The sequence below is a fragment of the Balaenoptera physalus genome (assembly GCF_965194825.1).
Source record: "Balaenoptera physalus genome assembly, chromosome: X".
Lineage (NCBI taxonomy): Eukaryota > Metazoa > Chordata > Mammalia > Artiodactyla > Balaenopteridae > Balaenoptera > Balaenoptera physalus.
The window spans coordinates 66,038,598-66,059,225 of record NC_138903.1 but is presented as its reverse complement, the minus strand read 5'-3'; the positions used below and the strand labels follow the sequence as shown (position 1 = coordinate 66,059,225).

The window sequence follows — 20,628 nt, the reverse complement described above, 5'->3', positions numbered from 1 at the left end:
GGAAGCAGCTGCATCACGTGGGGAGATCAGCTCGGTGTTTTGTGACCACCTAGAGAGGTGGGATAGGGAGGATGGGAGAGAGACACAAAAAGGAGGCGATATGGGGATATAAGTATACGTATAGCTGATTCACTTTGTTATACATAAGAAACTAACACAACAGTGTAAAGCAATTATACTCCAATAAAGATGTTTAAAAAAGATAAAAAGAAAAAAAGAAGTATGTATGTCTAAATTATTAGATATTTTATACATTTTTGTTCTCTTTTGAAAAGTTTTTAAACTTATTCAACTTCACTAGAAAGAAATGTAAATTAAAATCACCCAAAATATCAATTTTTATCCACTAAAGCAGCCAGGTTTTACAATATTGGCAAGAACACGTTGAAACACATGCTTTTATATGCGGCTGATATAAGGTTAAAATCTCAGATATTTTTTTGAGGGCAAAATATATAACATATATCAAAACCTTAAATGGGCCATGCAATTTTATCTGATAACTCCATTTTAGGAATGTATTTTAATGAAATAATCAGAGAACTGTATGACTCTTCATTATTAATTTATTATAATACCAGAAAATTGGAAACAAAACTACATATCTAACAATAGAGGAATAGTGAAATAAATTATTAAATCATTATGATGAACTATTATGTACTGTTAAAAGTAATTATTTTGAAGAATAATTGATAAGATTATGTGGAAAAGCTGTATGAGTGCATTTAATTCTAAAATTTTATTGAGATATAATTCACATACCATGTAATTTGATCACTTACGGTATACAATTCAGTTGTTTTTAGGATATTCACAGAGTCATACAACCATCACCACAATCAATTTTAGAACATTTTTATTGCCCCAAAAAGAATCCCCATACTCATTAACAGTCACTCCCCATTCGTCCACTCCCACCCCTAGGAAACCACTAATCTGCTTTCTGTCTCTATAGATTTGCCTATTCTGGACACTCAATATAATCCATGATTCCACAGAAGCATACGATATGTGATTTTTTGGGAGAAAACATTTGTAAATCAAATATTTGATAGGAGACTTGTATGCAGAATATATAAAGAACTCTTACAATTCTATAAATGAAAAGATAATACAACTTTTTTAATGAGCAAAGGATCTGAATAGACATTTCTCCATATACAAATGATCAATATGCACATGAAAAGATGCTTAACATCATTAGCTATTAGGGAATACAAATCAAAACCATGAGATACCATTTAATATCCACTAGGATGGCTATAATCCAGAAGACAGATAACAAGTGTTAGTGAGGATGTAAAGAAATCACAATCCTCATACATTTCTGGTGGCAGTGTAGAATGGTGCAATCACTTTGGAAACAGTTTGGAAGTCCTTCAATATGTTAAACATAAAATTACCATATGCCCCAGCAATTCCACTACGTGGTATATAACCAAGAGAAATGAAAACATATGTCCAAACAAAAACTACTGCATAAATGTTCACAGCAGCATTATTCATAATAGCCAAAAAGTGGAAACATCACTAATATCCATCTACTGATGAGTAGATAAATAAAATGTGGCATATCCATACAATGGAACGTCATTTGGCAACCAAAAGAATACATGCTACAACATGGGATGGACCTTGAAAACATTATAAAATTACATTTTTAATTTAATTAAAAACTTTTAAGTATTAAAATGTATCTACATATGTAGAAAAACACTGAAAGGAATTATACCAAAAATATAAGTAAAGACAAATTTTTTACATGGGTTACTTCCTTCTCTATCAAGCCTTAATACTTCAACCTCTCTCTTGCCAATATTTTTTTCTCCCTAACTCCATTGCTTTAGCCAGCAAAAATCCAAATTCCAGATTCAATCCAGCTGTCTGCCTTCTCCATTTCTATACTCAGGCTGCTGAGAACCACTACAAAAATAACACAACTGATTATAAATACTAATTGCAGCTGATTAGAAATAACACAACTGGGCTTCCCTGGTGGCGCAGTGGTTGAGAATCTGCCTGCCAATGCAGGGCACACGGGTTCGAGCCCTGGTCTGGGAAGATCCCACATGCCACAGAGCAACTGGGCCCGTGAGCCACAATTACTGAGCCTGCGCGTCTGGAGGCTGTGCTCCGCAACAAGAGAGGCCGCGATAGTGAGAGGCCCGCGCACCGCGATGAAGAGTGGCCCCCGCTTGCCACAACTAGAGAAAGCCCTCGCACAGAAACGAAGACCCAACACAGCCATAAATAAATAAATAAATAATTTTAAAAAAAGAAAAAAAAAAAAAGAAATAACACAACTGAGACTACACATTTGTGGCCTCCAACCTTAACTGGCCTGTTAAGTCCTCACTATTTACCAGTAGTTTTTTCCTTTATTAACCACAACTTCATATAGTCTCTCATATCACTCCTATCCCATATCATAATGAAAGTCCTAACACATGAAATAGGGCTAAAAAAGGAGATACAAGTCACTCTAATTGTAAAAGAAAAAGTAAAATTATCTCTATTTGCAGATGTCATGATTGTCCACATATATCATCCAAAGAATCTACAAAAACTCCTAGAACTAATGAGTGAGTTTATCAAGTTCACAACATACAAGATCAATGCACAAACATCTATTATGTTTCTATACACTAGCAATGCACAACTGGGAAACCAAAATCAAAAACACAATACAATTTACAGTAACTTCAAAAAATTAAATAACTAGATATAAATGTAACAAATCATACACAGTATCTGTATGCTGAAACTTGTAAAACACTGATGAAAAAAAACCATGGAAGACCTAAATAAACAGAGATACATACTATGCTTATGGGTCAGAAGACTCAGTATAAGTAAGATGTCAATACTCCCTAAATTGATAGACAACTTTAATACAATCCTAATTAAAATGCTTTATTTTAATCAAATATTTTGTAGAGATAGACAAGCTTACACTAAAATTTAAATGGAAAAGTAAGGGAACTAGAATAGCCAAAACAATTCTGAAAAAAATACATAACTGAAGGACTCAAACTGTCCAATTTTAAGACATACTATAATGCTACAGTAGTCAAGACAGTGTGGTATTAGCCAAAGGACAGACCCATAAGCCAATGGAACAGAATAAAAAATAAAATACAGAAATAGACCCATATAAAGATTCTCAACTGATTTTTACACAAAGATACAATGGTAATTCAATGGAGAAAATACAGTCTTCAACAAATAGTGATAGAATAATTGGACATACCTATACTATTACACCTCACAACATATACAAAACTTAACTCAAAATGGATCATAGACCTAAATGTAAAATGTAAAACTATAAAAATCTTAGAAGAAAACGTAGGAGAAAATCTTTATCACTTTGAGTTAGGCAAATAGTTCTTAGATATGACATCAAAAGTAATATAATAAAAGAAAAAATTTACAAATTGGACTTCAACAAAATTAAAAATGTATTCTCTGAGAAGAACATTGTTAAGAAAATAAAAAGACAAGCCACTGACTGGGAGAAAATATTTTCAAAACACATATCTGATAACTGACTTGTATCCAGAATATGTAAAGTGCTCTAAAATCTCAAAAGTAAGGAAACCAACACAATAAAGTAATGGGCAAAAGTTTTCAATGGACACTTCACCAGAGAAGTGGAAATAAAATTAAGAAAACATGCTTGATGGGGTTGCCAAGATAGCAGAGTAGGAAGACCCTGAACTTATCTCCTCCGATAGACACACCAAAATTACAACTACTTACAGAGCAGCTATCTATGAAAAAGACCTGAATCCTAGCAGAAAAGATTTCCTACAACTAAAGACATAAAGAAGGAACCACAATGAGATGGGTAGGAGGGGCAGAGACACAGTATAGTCAGAATCCACACCCCCAGGTCAGCGACCACAAATGGGAGGAATATCACAATCATAGAGATTCTCCCCAAGGAGCAAGGGGTCTGACTCCCATGTCAGGCTCCCTAGCCTGGGCATCCTGCACTGGGAAGACGGGCTCCCAGAACATCTGACATTGAAAACTATCAGGGCTTAGGTTGAGAAAGCTGGAAGGCCGTAAGAAACAGACTCTGCTCTTAAAGGGCACATGCAAAATCCCACATGTTCCAAGTCCCAGGGCAGAGGCAGTAGTTTGAAAGGAGCCTGGGTCAGACCCACTTGTTGATCTTGGAGAGACTCCTGGAGAGACAGGGGGGCAACTGCTACTCACCTGGGGAATGGAGACAGTGGCAGCAGCCATTGGGGACCTCATTCTATCGTGATAATACCAGCACTGGCAAGCACCATTTTGGAATCCTCCTACCAGACTTAGCACTGGGGACTCAGCCCCACACTTCAGTGGGCCCACAGCTACTGCACAAGGCATGGCCTCACAGCCAACCAGACTGCGATCAAGACCTACCCACCAACACACCCCCAGTAGTTAGCCCTGACACAACAGAACGGCACATGCAGCCCACATGGGGGCACCCCTAGAGCATATAGCACTGGTGACCTGAGGGGAGCATGCTGCTGGGCCCCATAGGACGTCTCCTACATAAGGTCACTTCTCCAAGATCGGGAAACATAACCAACCTACCAAATACATAGAAATAAAAACAGCAAATTAGACAAAATGAAGTGACAGAGGAATATGTTCCAAACAAAGGAACAAGATAAAACCCCAGAAGAAGAACTAAATGAAATGAAATGGAAATAAGCAATCTACATGATAAAGAGTTCAAGGTAATCATCATAATGATGTTTAACAAACTCAAGAGAAGAATGGATGAACACAGTGAAAATTTCAACAAAGGGTTAGAAAATGTAAAGAAGAATCAAATACAGTTGAAGAATACAATAACTGAAATAAAAAACACTAGAAGGAGTCAACAATAGATTAGATGACACAGAGGAATGGATCAGAGATCTAGGTGACACAGCATAGTGGAAATCACCCAAGCTGAACAAGAAAAAGAAAAAAAGAGCTTTTAAAAAAATGAGGATCATTTAAGAGACCTCTGAGACAACATCAGCATACTACATTCTCATTATAGGGATCACAGAAAGAGAAGAGATAGAGATAAAGGGTTAGAGAACTTATTTGAAGAAATAATAGCTGAAAACTTCCCTAACCTGGGAAAGGAAAAGACATCCAGATTCAGGAAGCACAGAGGGTCCCAAACAAGATGAACACACACCAAGACACATTATATCTAAATGGCAAAATTAAAATAAAACAATCTTAAAAGCAGCAACAGAAAAGCAACATGTTATGTACAAGGGCACTCCCATAAAGCTATCATCTGACTTTTCAGCAGAAACTCTGCAGGCCAAAAGGGATTGGCACAATATACTGGAAGTGATGAAAGGAAAAAAGTTACAACCAAGACTACTCTACCCTGCAAAGTTCTCATTCAGATTTGAAGAAGTGATAAAGAGTTTTACAAAGCAAAAGCAAAAAGAGTTCAGCACCACTAAACCAGCTTAACAAGAAATGTTAAAGGCACTTCTCTAAGCAAAAAAGGCCACAACTAGAAATATGAAAATTATGAAAAGAAAAATCTCACTGGTAAAGGCAAACATGCAGTAATGGTAGTAGAATAACCACTTATAAATCTAGTAGGAAGGTTAAAAGACAAAAGCAGTAAAATCATCTATATCCACAATAAGTAGTTATGGGATACACAAAACAAAAAGTTGTAAAATATGATGCCAAAAACAATAAACACTGGGGGTGGGGAGGAGTAGAAATGTAAGATGGTTAGAAGGCACTTGAACTTAAGAGATCATCAACTTAAAATAATCACATATATAGAGAGAGGTTGTTATATATGTACCTCATGGCAACTACAAACCAAAACCATATAATAGATACATACACAAAAAAGAGAAACACTAAAGGTAGTCATTAAATTATAAGGGAAGACAGCAAAAGAAGAAGGGAACAACAAAAAGAACTACAAAACCAACCCAAAAACAGTTAACAAAATGGCAATAAGTAATACCTATCAATAATTACTTTAAATGTAGATGGAGTAAATGCTCCAATCTAAAGACATAGAGTGGCTGAATGGATTAAAAAGCAAGACCCATACATATGCTCCCTACAAGAGACTCAACTTCAGATCTAAAGCCACACACAGACTGAAAGTAAGGAGATGGAAAAATGTATTCCATGCAAATGGAAGCTAAAAGAAAGCTGGTGTAGCAGTACTTGCATCAGACAAAATCGATTTTAAAACAAAGAGTGTAAGAGTGTTACAAGAGGCAAAAAAGGACATCACATAATGGTAAAGGGATCATTCCAACCAAGAGATATACCAATCATAAATATATATGTACTCAACATAGTAGCACCTAAATACATAAAGCAAATATTAACAAACATAAAGGAGAACTTGACAGTAATGCAATAATTGTAGGGAAATTTACCACCCCACTTACATCAATAGACAGATCATCCACACAAAATCAATAAACACTGGCCTTAAATATGAATATGTTCAATAATATTGTAATAACTTTGTATGGAGACAGATGGTTACTAGACTTATCAGGGTGATAATTTCATAATGTATGCAAATGTCAGATCACCATGTAGTACACTTGAAGCTAACATAATGTTGTACATCAACTATATTTCAATTAAAATAAATTTAAATTGATTGTGAATATTCTATGAAATTAGTGCCAAAAGTCTTTGTTAAAATATAGTCATTCACATTTGAAAATTGGTAGTATGGCAGTGGAGCTACTTTTAAAAAACAGATATCCGTGGGACTTCCCTGGTGATGCAGTGGTTAAGAATCTGCCTGCCAATGCAGGGGACATGGGTTCGAGCCCTGGTCTGGGAAGATCCCACATGCCGTGGAGCAACAAAGCCCTTGCACCACAACTACTGAGCCTGCGCTCTAGAGCCTGCGAGCCACAACTACTGAAATCCCGCACACCTGCGTGCCACAACCACTGAAGTTCGTACGTCATAACTACTGAAGCCCACGTGCCTAGAGCCCATGCTCCACACCAAGAGAAGCCACCGCAACGAGAAGGCCGTGCACCGCAACGAAGAGTAGCCCCTGCTCGCCGCAACTAGAGAAAGCCCACACACAGCAACGAATACCCAATGCAGCCAAAAAATAAATAAACAAATTTTTTTTAAAAAAGAAAAAAAAATTTTAATAAATAAATAAAATATAGATATCCATTGAGGAGGTGGGGGGAAGGAAAGCTGCTCAATATCACTAGCCATTAGGAAAATGCAAATTAAAACCACAAGGAGATTCCTTTATACCCATACTGGAATGGGTAATTTTTTTTTTTACATAGGGATAATTCCAAGTGCTGATAAGGATGCAGAACAATTGGAATTCTCATACATTTCTTGTGGGAATGCAAAATAGCTCAGGTACTCTGAAAAACAGTTTGACAGTTCCTTATAAAGTTTCTTATAACGTTAAACATACACTTACCATATGACCCAGTAATCCTACTCCTGCATATTTCCCCTAGAAAATGAAAACCTGTGTTCACACAAAAATTTGTATATGAATGGTTATAGCAGCTTTATTTATACTAGCCCAAACCTGGAAAGCAAACGAAATGTCCTTCAATGGGTAAAGAGTAAACAAATTATACTACTCAGCAATCAAAAGTAATGAACAATTGATACTCATAGCAACATAGATGAACCTAAAATGCATTATTGTAAGTGAAAAAAATCCCGGTTCATAGCACAGGGAATGTAGTCAATAATATTGTAATAACCTTTGTATGGTGCATAATCTATAAAAATATCAAATCACTATGTTGTATACCTGAAACTAATATAATATTGTAAGTCAACTATACTTCAATTTAAAAAAACAAAAATATTTTTTTAAAGGCTATGTGCTATATGATTCCATTTGTATGAAATTTTGGAAAAGGCAAAAATACATAGAGAGAAAACAGATTGGTGCTTGCCTGGCTTAGGGGGCGGAGGAAGTTCTACATTGTATCTGAGATGGTGGTTTCAAGATTCTACACATGTGTAAAAGCTCACAGAACTGTAAACCAAACAAAAGTTAATTTTACTACATTTAAATTTAAAAATTAAAAAAATCCTTCTCTCATGCTTCTCTGGAACTTCCTACACCCTTCTTCCCCCCACCCCTACCATCAGACATCTCCTTCTTAAGACAGTGTCTTCCCAAACTTTGCTAGGTTTTCTCCTGACCATCACATAAATCTACTCATTCCTTAGGGAATCTACCCATTTCTTGGCTAAAGGGCATATGTATGCTGATAACTACTGGATATGTATCTCCAGCCCAGAACTCTTTCCTGAGTTCCAGACCTGAATAACCACGTACCTTTCAATTTCACCCACCCCAAAATCCATTACCTGTTTTGTTCCTTCTCCTTCATCTCCCACTCACATCTAATTATTCACTGAGGTGTGTTGATTGTAATTCCTAAATATCTCTGGAAACCGTGTACTTTTTCTAGCCTGATTACCATGACCCCAGACCATGTGTCTGTCATCTGTGTTACTGCAATAGCTTTTTAACTGATTTTCCTGATTCCCATCTTGCCCCTCTTCCAGTCCATTCTCCATATTGCAACTAGAATGATGAAACACTTAAAGCTGTGTAATGGCTCTTTTGTTGGCTTCAGCATAGTCTGAACTCCTTAACATGGCTTACAAGCCCTTTTATGATCCAGCCCCTGTTCATCTCTCCAGATTCTCAACTCTGAAGCTTCCTCTTCACCAGTTCTATCCCCACATTCTATACTTGAGCCATACCTCAACTTCTTTCAGCCCCTCAAACATGCCACTGATGCTTCCCATGATCGGGATGCTTCCTCAGCAACCTCCCACCTCCTCCATTCCAGTCTCCTTCAGCTGGCTATATAGTCTTTCTTCTCTAGGTTTCAGCCTCCACATCATTTACTCGGGTATATGACTGACTGATGTCTTTTGGGTGCCACCATAATAACATTATGAGAGCCCTTTTATTCTGTGTTGTAATAGCCTACTTACTTTTCTGTCGCCCAAACTAGATTGTAAACTCCTTGAGAGCAGTCACTATGTCTTGTTCACATTTTAGTGCCAGCTTCTAGCACAATGCCTGGTACATGCTAAGTATTCAATAAATATTTGTCAAATGAATGAATGAGAGGGAGGGAGGGTGGGAAACAGTCTCTGAGATTATAGGTCATTTTTTTCTTTATCCCTTTTTATAGTTTCCAATTATTCTATGTGAACATAAATTGCTTTTATAATAAAAAAATACGTTAGGAAATTCCCTGGAGGTCCAGTGGTTAGGAGTCGACGCTTTCACTGCCGTGAGCCCAGGTTCAATCCCTGGTCAGGGAACTAAGATCCCGCAAGCCACACAGCATGGCCAAGAGGAAAAGTTAGAAATAATTTTAAAAGTATATTAAACATAAAAGAGAAAAAACTATGAAGAAAATTTAAATCACCTATAATCCCACCACCTGAAGATAATTCATGTTAACATTTTGTTATATTCCATCAATATTTTATATGAATATATTTGTTAAACATTGAGACCATATTGTGTTCAGTTCTGAATTCTGCTTTTTTTTTAACATCTTTATTGGAGTATAATTGCTTTACAATGGTGTTCTAGTTTCTGCTTTATAACAAAGTGAATCAGTTATACATACACATATGTTCCCATATCTCTTCCCTCTTGCATCTCCCTCCCTCCGACCCTCCCTATCCCACCCCTCTAGGTGGTCACAAAGCACAGAGCTGATCTCCCTGTGCCATGCGGCTGCTTCCCACTAGCTATCTATTTTACGTTTGGTAGTGTATATATGTCCATGCCACTCTCTCACTTTGTCACAGCTTACCCTTCCCCCTCCCCATATCCTCAAGTCCATTCTCTAGTAGGTCTGTGTCTTTATTCCCGTCTTGCCACTAGGTTCTTCATGACCTTTTTTTTTCCCCTTAGATTCCGTATATATGTGTTAGCATACGGTATTTGTTTTTCTCTTTCTGACTTACTTCACTCTGTATGACAGACTCTAGGTCCATCCACCTCACTACAAATAAGTCACTTTCGTTTCGTTTTATGGCTGAGTAATATTCCATTGTATATATGTGCCACATCTTCTTTATCCATTCAGCCAATGATGGACACTTAGGTTGCTTCCATGTCCTGGCTATTGTAAATAGAGCTGCAATGAACATTTTGGTACATGACTCTTTTTGAGTTATGGTTTTCTCAGGGTATATGCCCAGTAATGGGATTACTGGGTCGAATGGTAGTTCTATTTTTAGTTTTTAAGGAACCTCCATACTGTTCTCCATAGTGGCTGTATCAATTTACATTCCCACCAACAGTGCAAGAGGGTTCCCTTTTCTCCACACCCTCTCCAGCTTGAATTCTGCTTTTTTCACTAATGCTGAAAGTAATTTCCCATTACATCAAGCTGCCATTGTTTACTTAACCAATTCTCTGCTGTCCAACATTAAGATTTTATTCAGTTTTTCACTATTATGAGTAAGGCTGCCAATAATATCATTGAACTTAAACTTTTTCTTCATTTATAATCATTTTCCTATGATAGGCTCCTAGGAGCAAAACTACCAGTATGAACTTTTTAAAAGACTATTAATATATATGGCCAAATAGTTTTCCAGAAAGCTTATACTAATAATAGCTGCTTGAGTACCTACTATATACCTACTATATGCCAGATATTGTTTTAGTTAGATTTTGTTATGCCTGTTTTACAGATGAAGAAACTAATTTGTCCAGAATCACAGAGATAGCAAATAGCAAAGTTAGAATTCAAATTCAGAATTGCCCAATTTCAAAGCTTATGTTATTTCTTGTGAATTTCAGAAATAAATATTTTTGCATTATCAAATTATTATATATATGTACTAGAGGAAATGTGGAAAATACAAGTAGAAAGTAGAGAAAATGAAAATAAATTACCCATGAATCCACCACTTTCAACAACTTAGTGTATTTCATTGCTCTTTGTTCCAGATAAAGATTCTGGGTTAAAAATAAGTATAACATTGTATATGTAATTTTGCATCCTGCTTTTTTCACTTAATATTTTTCAATGCTGACCCATACTCTTCAAAAATATATAACAGTTGCATATTATTGTCAATGGATGTTACCATGTGGATATTTACAGTAGTTTAGCTCACCTGTGAATTTCTTTTTTTCATTCCCAGGACCTTCTATCTCCAATGAAGCTTACAGAGTTCAATGTTGGGAACCATTCTAATCTTCAAAATAAGTCACCATGGCAGATTGGAAGCTTCACAATTTGAAAGCATCCCATCAAATACTTGCTGTGCAGATAGATGTTTCAGGACTTTACAGGTTATTTAATTTACTAGCTGAACTCATCAATCTGGTAGCAATTAATTCAAGCCAGTCTTCCTCTGCTTCTTTCTTCATTTCCCCTCTCCCCATCTGTGAAAGCCTAAATGTAACATATTTATCTTTCCAGAGGCTCTTTTCATTCCTCCTGTCAGGTAAAGGGGAACTCAAAAGACTTCCTTGGAGTCTTTAACTCCCCTAGAAAGACTGTTAATCATATCTATAGAGTCTTTGTTTTATTGAGGGGAATCAGACTAGCTTGCTGCTTGTACACATGTGCATTTATAAGCATGCATATGTGCAGCATATTTACACAAAATTCTTCTGTGGTGTTGTGAAAATTGAAGCTTAAAAAAAATCTGAAGTTTTTATTCAATCATATTTTTTTAATAGCAATTTAAATATTTGCTGAGTTGTGAACACCTTCCCTATATCAGGTACCTAAAATTCAAGAGGGAGATTCAACACTGTGATCAAGGTCCTCAAACTGGGAATTGAACAACTATGTAAAACCTGTTCTCTGTCATAGATGTGTGGTATTCCTGAAAACACCACAGCTAAGAGAGAAGATCAAATCAGATTTCCATTTTATTTAACATAATGATTGGTGTTTTAAAGACTTTTAATGCCAGACTGTGGTAAAATTCTCAAGTAACGTTTATTCTTTTCTCTGCTACCTAGCTTTATTTTAGCCTTTATGAATTACTCTTATGATGAAAGAAAAACTATAAACCTAAGTTATGGACCATTGGCTTTGTTAAGGGGTTTAAGGGTGATGTTCAGGTTTAATTACAATACTGTTAATAAGGGTGAAGTTTCACAGTTAAAATTAGCCTAAGAATTAGCACTAAAGATACTTTTTTTCACAACAGGGATTAGTGTACAGATAGTGAAAAACCTAATAGTAATATGCCAATTCTTTCTCTTTTTTCTTTTCTTTTCTTTTTTTTTTAGTTCCAGTAGTAGTGCAGCCATTAAGATAGTTTACATCCATTTCCCAATTTATTTATAATAAGCCTTTATTTTAGTCCTAGTGCCTGAATCAATGAGTATGGACATTAATGCTGCTTCTCTATAATAATAATACCTAAGAGTATTGATGGTTTTCATTTCTCAATCAGTGTCATAGTGCCCAGCTGCTAACAATAGAAGTCCCAGCTCTTACAGAGATCAGTGAGTTAGAGGCATCGTACTGATAACAAGTTGTTGAGCTCCTAGAGGGATGTTAGTTTTGCTAAATTATTCCCCCTAAAACCTTTTTGAGTAAAAAAGAATTGCCTGCCACAAACAATTCAGTGTTCAGATTCCAGTAGAGCTGTGAATGTGAGCAATTCAGCTACTTAAAGCAACGAAAGACCTGTTCATTTGAATCCTCTAGGTAATTTTGGTCATGGTAAGACTTTCAGCATAAATTAAATGGATTGTGATTGTGGCCAGCCTTTCATTTGAGAGGATACGAGACACGACTAAATCTATTAGGGCCAGGGACTGTTTCTCAAACTCAGATGCCAAGAACCAGCCTAGAGGACTATGCACACTGGGTTTCATGAAGAAGTCGTGTATGTTCAGATGGGAAGATTTTTTTCCCCCTTCCTCTTTCCCTTTAAAACACTCTCTCGTTTGGGTTTATCTTGAAAGCTTATTTGATCATCCACATGGTCTTATGTTTGCCAAGCCTTGCCTTATATTCATGTAGAAATGCACCTTTCCTAAAGGTAGGGCTGTTGCTTACTCCACAGCCAGTAGGCCTCAAAGCAATCTTTCCCATCCATCATCTTCTGCCAAGAGTTTAGGCAGAATAGCCGCTAACTATGATTCAAAGTCAGGAAGGAATCAAGAACTTACTTAATGAATAGAGTGTATCAGCACTCAGCACTCATAGAAATCAGGTCATAAAAGACAGTGTCAGGGAACTACAAAAAAGCACTGGAAGGGTAAAGCTCAGGAAAGCTATAACGCAAAGTTGATTGTTTAATGTCTTACAGACTTACACTGTCTTCAAAAGGCCAAATAAATCAGGGTTTTACCTGGGGGCTTAGGGAAATAAAGAAACCCTATTCCTATCTCTGAACCTTTATTCCAATAGCTTATAGATTCTGATACTATCCCCGTTATAGATCATTGAGTATTGACTTCTATACCTAGACACCACCCCCCCAACTGGTTGACTATTTGTAAGGAAGATAGACAGGTTTGTTTGATAATTAGCATACCCTTATCTGGCTCCTTTGCTTGCTTTTCCTTGGGGCCATGTCCAATAACCTCTGTGGGATCTCATTTCCCAATCTTTGGTACCCATCTTCCCCATTTGCAAAACAAAGACACTCATTGTTAGGATCATACAGGTGAAAGGTGCTATGTAACTCCCCAGTGCTCTTATATATCCTTCATTGCAGGAATGGAATGCAAAGTTTAACCAGAACAGTATTTCTAAACAAATCGGTGTGCTCCATTCTTTCTTCCACACTCTCATTGATGATTTGTTCTTGCAGAACTTAGAGTACCTTATTAATGTTATTCCATTCATTCCAACAATGTCCTTGGAAAGAGGTGGAATAGAAGTGATTTTCCCCATGGTACAACCTGAAAAATTAAGGACAAAAGAAATGAAGCACCCTCCAAAAGCACATAGCTGTCTGGGACAGAACTCACAATTGCCATGTCCAGTGCACCGTTAGAGTGACTTGGCTTCCCAGTACTGGAATAACCATGGAGCAGCCTAGAACACTGAGAGCAATTGGGGCAGGACCACATTTCAGAAGAGTCTCACTTTGTCCAAAATCTGAAAGTATGCAATTTATGCAATTCTTATTTTCTATGTGATAGAAGTGTAATATGTGCCTCTTTCCCCTTCTGGCCCCATGTGACACATATATTTCACACTGTGTGGCATCAGCCAGTGCCATTATGTCCTCTGGCACCCATAGAGCCCACTCTCAGGATTGTCTTTGCCAGAGAAAAGAATGTGCTTCCTCATGTTTATGCCAAGTTGCACAAAGTGTAGACATTGAGATTAATGAAGATTTAAGCACAATCCTAGCAGGTATAAGAATATTGAATATACATTATTGTAACGTGCACCTGAAATTTAATATGGCCCAAATTCATAGGAATATAACAGTCATGCAAAGCCTATCTCTTTCACCTATCATCACACATATATATCTATACATGTGTGCACACACACAGTACCCCAAAAGCAGGCTGCCTGGTCATCAGGAGCAAATACTTTAAAGGAATGAGTCTCTGTCCTCTTAGAAAAAAGTCCAACAGTCACTGCAGGTGAAGAATATTCCATTCATACGTTCTAAAACTTCTGCTCCTAGAGTAGCTAAGGTACTCAGTTGGTGCCAAAGACATGTTCTGTGCCTCTATCAGAGTCACAGAAGGCATGTGACAAGATTGTTAGACCTTTCCACAAGTCTCATGTTCTTTGAAAATTCACGAGTTCCATCCAATCAGTAGTAAATAGTTTATGAGGTATGGTACATCTGCATTTCTTTAACCAGAGCTATAATGTACCGTATTAAATTGTAGTCTTTTGCATGCAGGTATTATGTAATATAATAATGAATGGATGGCACCTAATAGCATGCAACCCATGACCGTTTACTTCCCCAAAAGGGCTAGGGCTTTGTCCCACACAGTGTTCAAAACTATTAAATGTATTCTTTAATGCAGCAGGAAAGCTTGTACTGGGTCTTGGTAATATATGACATGCATTGGAGAGCCAGAAAAAGAAAAGCACTGGAGACCTCAGCAGTTACGCTCAAGTTGCCAATTTGCTACAAACCCTTTTCCCCACCAATCTGCTCAAAGTAATTGTGTATAATATTCTTAAAACCATGTGTCTTGCTACAAAAATACCCACAAATACTGACCAGCTTTATCTTCCTAAGTTCTTTATTAAAAGCATATGCATAAAATTGTCATTTCTTTTCTATATTATGGAGTTGTTAAACAATGTTGGCAAAGGCTAAAATTTCAGACCACCTTGATGGAAGTTTCCATACTTCTCATTTCATGGGTGTAATAGTGGAGTTTATTCACTCCCAGGTTGATTTGTATGTGGCATGTAGACTCCTCTGTAACATCTCATCTTCCAAACACCCGCCCCGTCCCTGTGCTCAGTGTTTCTTATGTTCCTACATGGATATTAGTTGGGAAATTAGCAGCAATGGCTTTTAGATAGAATGCTGACTAGTCTAATGTTACTTAATCAAGTTCAGTCTGCTCAGCCTCACACATCTTTTGCCTTTCCCTCTGTTATTGTGATAAGTAAAAAGAAAAAGAAAACTTATATGTCTAAGGGTGATATGAACTCTGGTTTCCTTTTTCTTACAGTGAAGACTATGTTTATTATTCTCCAGATGCATGTTACCTGAAAAAAAAATACAATGATGCTAAGAAAAGATTACAGTGGTCCACTTGCTCCTAATTTATATCTTACCCTCAGAGAAACATTTGTAGAGACCCTTATTCAGTAAGCCTCAGATAAGCTTCCCCTCAATAGATGCTTCATTTGCACAAAAAAATCATTTTCAGACAGAATTAGCCAACAAGAAGGCAGAAGTCATTGAAAATGCAGAGCACTGAAAGCTGAAGTTTGGAACAAAATTGCTGACCATGACTAAATAATAATGGAGAATCACTTTGGAAAGGCCCAACCTGTAGAGGTCAGACAACACAAACCAGAAAGAAGTCTTTTATTCCAATTAAGCTTATTTAAAAAGTACTTACTTTGACTTAGGTAAAGACCTCAGAACATCTCAGTTGAAAACTCCCATTTCATTTATTCCAATGCATCAGCTATAAACAGCTTTAATTTGCATAACAAACACAATGTAAAAAATTCAAATACCAGAAACAAAGGTAGCTGATGATTCTAGATTTTAAAAATGCATAAAAGAGGAGACCTTTTTACAGGAATCTTATTTGAGTAGAGGTTACTAAGGAAATTCAAGGCATAGATGTTTAAAAGGAAGCTTTAATTTATAGATATACGTAAAATGGTTCATACAGGAATGCGTAAAGATATAGACATGTATTTTCTTCATGTTATAAACAACAAAATTTACAAATTAATTTTCTCACCAAATGTAGGGACATTGAAAAAATAGTTTCTTTTTGAATGTTAAAATACTCATTGTCACACAGTAGCATGTTTCATTGTTTAGACTTTCACGGGATGGAAAATTTATGATAGTAAAAAGTACATTTTAAGCAAACTTTTATTAAAAGTATTTGAATATGTTTATGGTTTTAAAAGAAATTTTCCTCATAAACCTTAACTGAAGTATTTATATCAACTTTGCAAATTAGCACAATATTAGACCCAGATCCTGACAATGTTGGTGTTGACAAAAAAAAAAAAAAAAAAAAACCCACAATGTGAGAGCTGTGAGTTCAGTTTTATTTGGGGCTAAGGACTATAGCCCATGAGACAACCTCTCAGATAGCTCTGAGGAACTACTCTGAAGAGGTTGGGGGGGTTGGGGGAGGTCAGTATATGTGTGATTTTGGTGAAGGGGGTATGTGCAATTAAGCACACATCTCAGTAGAAGGTTGCTGCTAGTCACGAGGAGCAGTTGTCTCCATTAATGATTTTAGTGCTTTTCTAGGTATGAGAAGATGCAAGAATTTGGGTTCATAAAACTTCCTACTGAAAATATCTATCTGAAGGCCTGTTCTGCCAGCTTTTCCCAGAGTGCCTCATTCCTGATCTCCACCCTGAACTCATTTCAGGGTGTGTTAAAGGTCAGTGACTACAGTGTCCAGTGACTTAAGCTTTGTAGAGCCAGATGGCAAGCAACATTCTTTAGTTGGCATTGGCAAACTCTAAAATAAATATGGCTGTAGTATATAAGAATTTCAAGAAAAATAAAATGCAATTCATTGTACAAGGAAAGCAAAAGTTTTGCTATTGGAGCATTAAAGAATGTGGGCTACCAATTAGTCAGAAATTGTTATTAAGTTATATTTACCAATCCACTGTCATACCATACATAAATTACCCTGGACAATTAGAAAGCACTTATTAGAGTAATGTAGTTCAGAGGGAACAAGTACAAATGCAAATCTGAAGTGGCTTCTGAATCATAAGTGTGTGTGTGGCAGGGCTACTGCGTACTGAGGGTTGAGGGTTCTGTGAGTTTTAAAAAATTAAGGGGGAATACTGGGGGAAATAAGCCAAGATGGGAAACATTAACATTTTAACCTATTTTCCACTTGATTATGATTTCCCCTAAACTTTGAAGCCTTCTATTTTCTACCTACATATTATCAATCTATTAAAATTGTAATTTTGTTGTGGGTAAAATTAACTTACCTCTTCTATGTCTATACTGATCCAGAGAACTTCAGATTTGCATTTCTATCACTGCCTCTGTCTGATTATTGTAACAAAACCACCTGGAGCTCTATATATAAACATTACTTTTAAATACTTTCATTTATCATGAACTTGGGAAGTTTTCTGCTTTTTACTCACCTGGTAGTTTTAGACAAGTTCAGTTCAACCAAAGTCGTCAGAAACAACTTTGCCCTTATATGACTGTTTTCAAAGGGTGTAGACACTACAATCTTAGTTGATAAATAAAACAATGTATTTTTTATGGAGTCTTTCTAGTGCTACCCAATCCAGCTTTAAATCTACTTCTTTATAATAATTCTCACTGCTATGAGCTATTACCTTTGTGAATACTATTGTCAAGAAAGAAAAAAAGGGTAGTAGGAAGAGAGGGAGAGAGGGAAATTGAACTCATTTGAGGTTGCCTTAAACTAGGGACCCTAAATCTTATTTTGGTCATGCACTCCTTTGAGAATCTAAAGAAAGCTATGGACACTCTCCACAGAAAAGTACACGCACACACAAACACACAGAGAATTTTATAATTTCAGAGGGTTTCCAGATACTCTGAAATATGTTCATATATTCTAGTTAAGAATTCCTACTTTAAATTGTGTCCCATCTTTATAGAATCATCAAATCAAATAAGTGAACCTGTATGTGATACTGTGTTGCATTATCAAACTGGGCTACAGGTTACCAATTAATGCAAAGTCTATGGCTGAGTTTATTATATTTTCAGAATTTGCTATTTCCATAATCCTCCTCCCTATTACCCAAGGCTTTGGAGCAGTTGGATGAGCAGCAGAATGGCTGTTGCTAAGGATATCAGAGAGATCGGCTATGTACACAGCAGGTACTATATAAAGTCTTCTCTTCAGACAACAGGGGACCAAATGTTTCTCATCAAATTCAAGGAGTTTTAAGATGACAGCTGTTGGAATATTTAGTTCATGTCAGTGTTATTTTTAGTGACACTGACACTGGTTTTTAAATGTCAGAAATGGGCTTTTAAGGAGAATTTTCTATTATAAGCATTATGCCTTTTTTTTTAACTCTCAAACCCCCTGTCATTTGTTGGATCTTGCAAATTGCATGCCTAAAGTTTAAATAACTCTTTTAATGTTGTGTGAATTTATGCTACATGGCAGTGGTTCTCAAAGTGGAGACCTTCAAGAACTATCCAAAAGGAACACAGGAAACAATCTCTGAATCTCTGGGCCAGAAACAGTTCATTTTGCCTCCAGCCAGAGTGGAAAAAACTGGTAACTCATGGACCAAGAGCTATAAGTGTTCACAAGGGTATTATGTAGTGAGTAATGGGGAAAATTATGCCTTGACTAAAGGGTGCTCTGGACCTACTGAGCAAAGCTTAAGAACAAGCCTTATGAAGATCAAATTGTTCATAAGTAACTTCACTGTGTCTCAGAACAAAACTCAAGAATTATGGGACTTCCCTGGTGGTGCAGTGGTTAAGACTCTGGGCCCAGGTCCAATCACTGGTCTGGGAACTAGATCCCACATGCATGCCACAACTAAGGAGATGGCGAGCCAAAACTAAGGAGCCCATGAGCCATAACTAAGGAGCCCACCTGCTGCAACTAAGGAGCCCACGTGCTGCAACTAAGGAGCTGGTGAGCCACAACTAGGGAGACCTCGAGCTGCAACTAAGGAGCCTGCCTGCCGCAACTAAGAAGCTGGCTAGCTACAACTAAGGAGCCCATGAGCCACAACTAAGGAGCCCTTGAGCTGCAACTAAGGAGCCTGCCTGCCACAACTAAGACCTGATGCAACCAAATAAATAAAATAAAATTAATTAATTAATTTTTAAAAAAGAATTAACAGTAATGAAAATATCTAGTGGACTTCCCTGGCAGTCCAGTAGTTAAGACTCCACGCTTCCAATGCAGGGGGCGCGGGTCTGGTCCCTGGTCAGGAAACTAAGATCCCACATGCTGCATGGCCAAAAGATTAGAAAAAAAAACAGAAAAGAACATATCTAGCACCCAACATGAAAAAATTCACAGTATCTGGCACTCAATACATAATTACCAGCCATTCAAATGAGCAGTAAAATAAAACCAATAAAGGAAAGAAAAATTAACAGTAAAAACAGACCCAGAAGTGAGATAATAGAAATTGTAGAAAACAAATGTTAAAACAGTTATTATAATTATATTCCATATGTTCAAAAAGGTAGAAGAAAACATAAGCATGTTAAGAAGAAACATGAAAAATATAAAAATTGAACTTCTATAGTTAAAAAAAATGACAGAGATGACAGATGTGCTGTATGCTATTAACAGATCATTAGAAACAGAAGAAAAATGATTAGTGAACTTGATTGCATAGCAAGTTGTTTAGAAATTATCTAAAATTAAACAGAAGAAAAAAGACTGAAATAAAAAGAACATACAATCATTGAGCTGTGGGACAACTCCAAGCTGCTTAATATAAAAGTAATTGTTTGTTCTAAGGGGAGGATGCAGAGAAACACTTTGAAGAAATAATAGCCAAAGGAGATAAATTCCAGAATAGTGGTGTGAAAACCTCCACAGACACTTTCCCCGTCAAAAATTATTTTTAAAACAGGCATTTTAAGTCTCTTGGAATTCTCCTATGAGCATATAGCAAATGAAGAAACAGTGATGTAAGAAAATCTACTACATTTCACTACTAACAGCAAGTTTATGGCATTTGAAACACAACCTGCTCCCTGCATTTGCCCCCCTCACTGGCTCAGCATGTTGCAAGCTCTACCCCAAACAGGTGCAGCCTACCTCTCCCCACAACTTACCGGTGAAGGCTACGGAATTTGCCCTGGAGTGGGAGACCACCCTCATCCCACCCTCCAGTTCCATGTGGCAGAAGCTCTATCCTAGGCAAGAGTGGTTGATAACTTTGGGACTCTTCATCCACCAGC

The 20,628-nt window shown here is 36.8% G+C and overlaps 1 protein-coding gene and 1 long non-coding RNA gene across 3 annotated transcripts in view; one reads left to right on the top strand and one right to left on the bottom strand.

The window, feature by feature from the left end:
- Positions 1 to 19,753, top strand: part of ZDHHC15 (zDHHC palmitoyltransferase 15) — a 130,273-nt gene extending 110,520 nt beyond the window's left edge. Inside the window, exon 11 of one of the 2 annotated variants that reach the window (XM_082447435.1) lies at positions 11,206 to 19,753. In XM_082447435.1, the coding sequence (XP_082303561.1) occupies positions 11,206 to 11,304 (99 nt within the window). In that variant the 3' untranslated portion in view covers positions 11,305 to 19,753. The remainder of the gene's footprint in view (positions 1 to 11,205) is intronic. The other variant, XM_082447436.1, reaches the window with a different exon arrangement.
- On the bottom strand, positions 81 to 4,484 carry LOC309653130. Its single transcript, XR_014259003.1, has 2 exons — positions 2,317 to 4,484; positions 81 to 1,995 (listed from the first exon to the last, which is right to left on the bottom strand). It is a non-coding gene; the product is annotated as an uncharacterized lncRNA (long non-coding RNA).
- Positions 19,754 to 20,628: the final 875 nt, after the last annotated feature.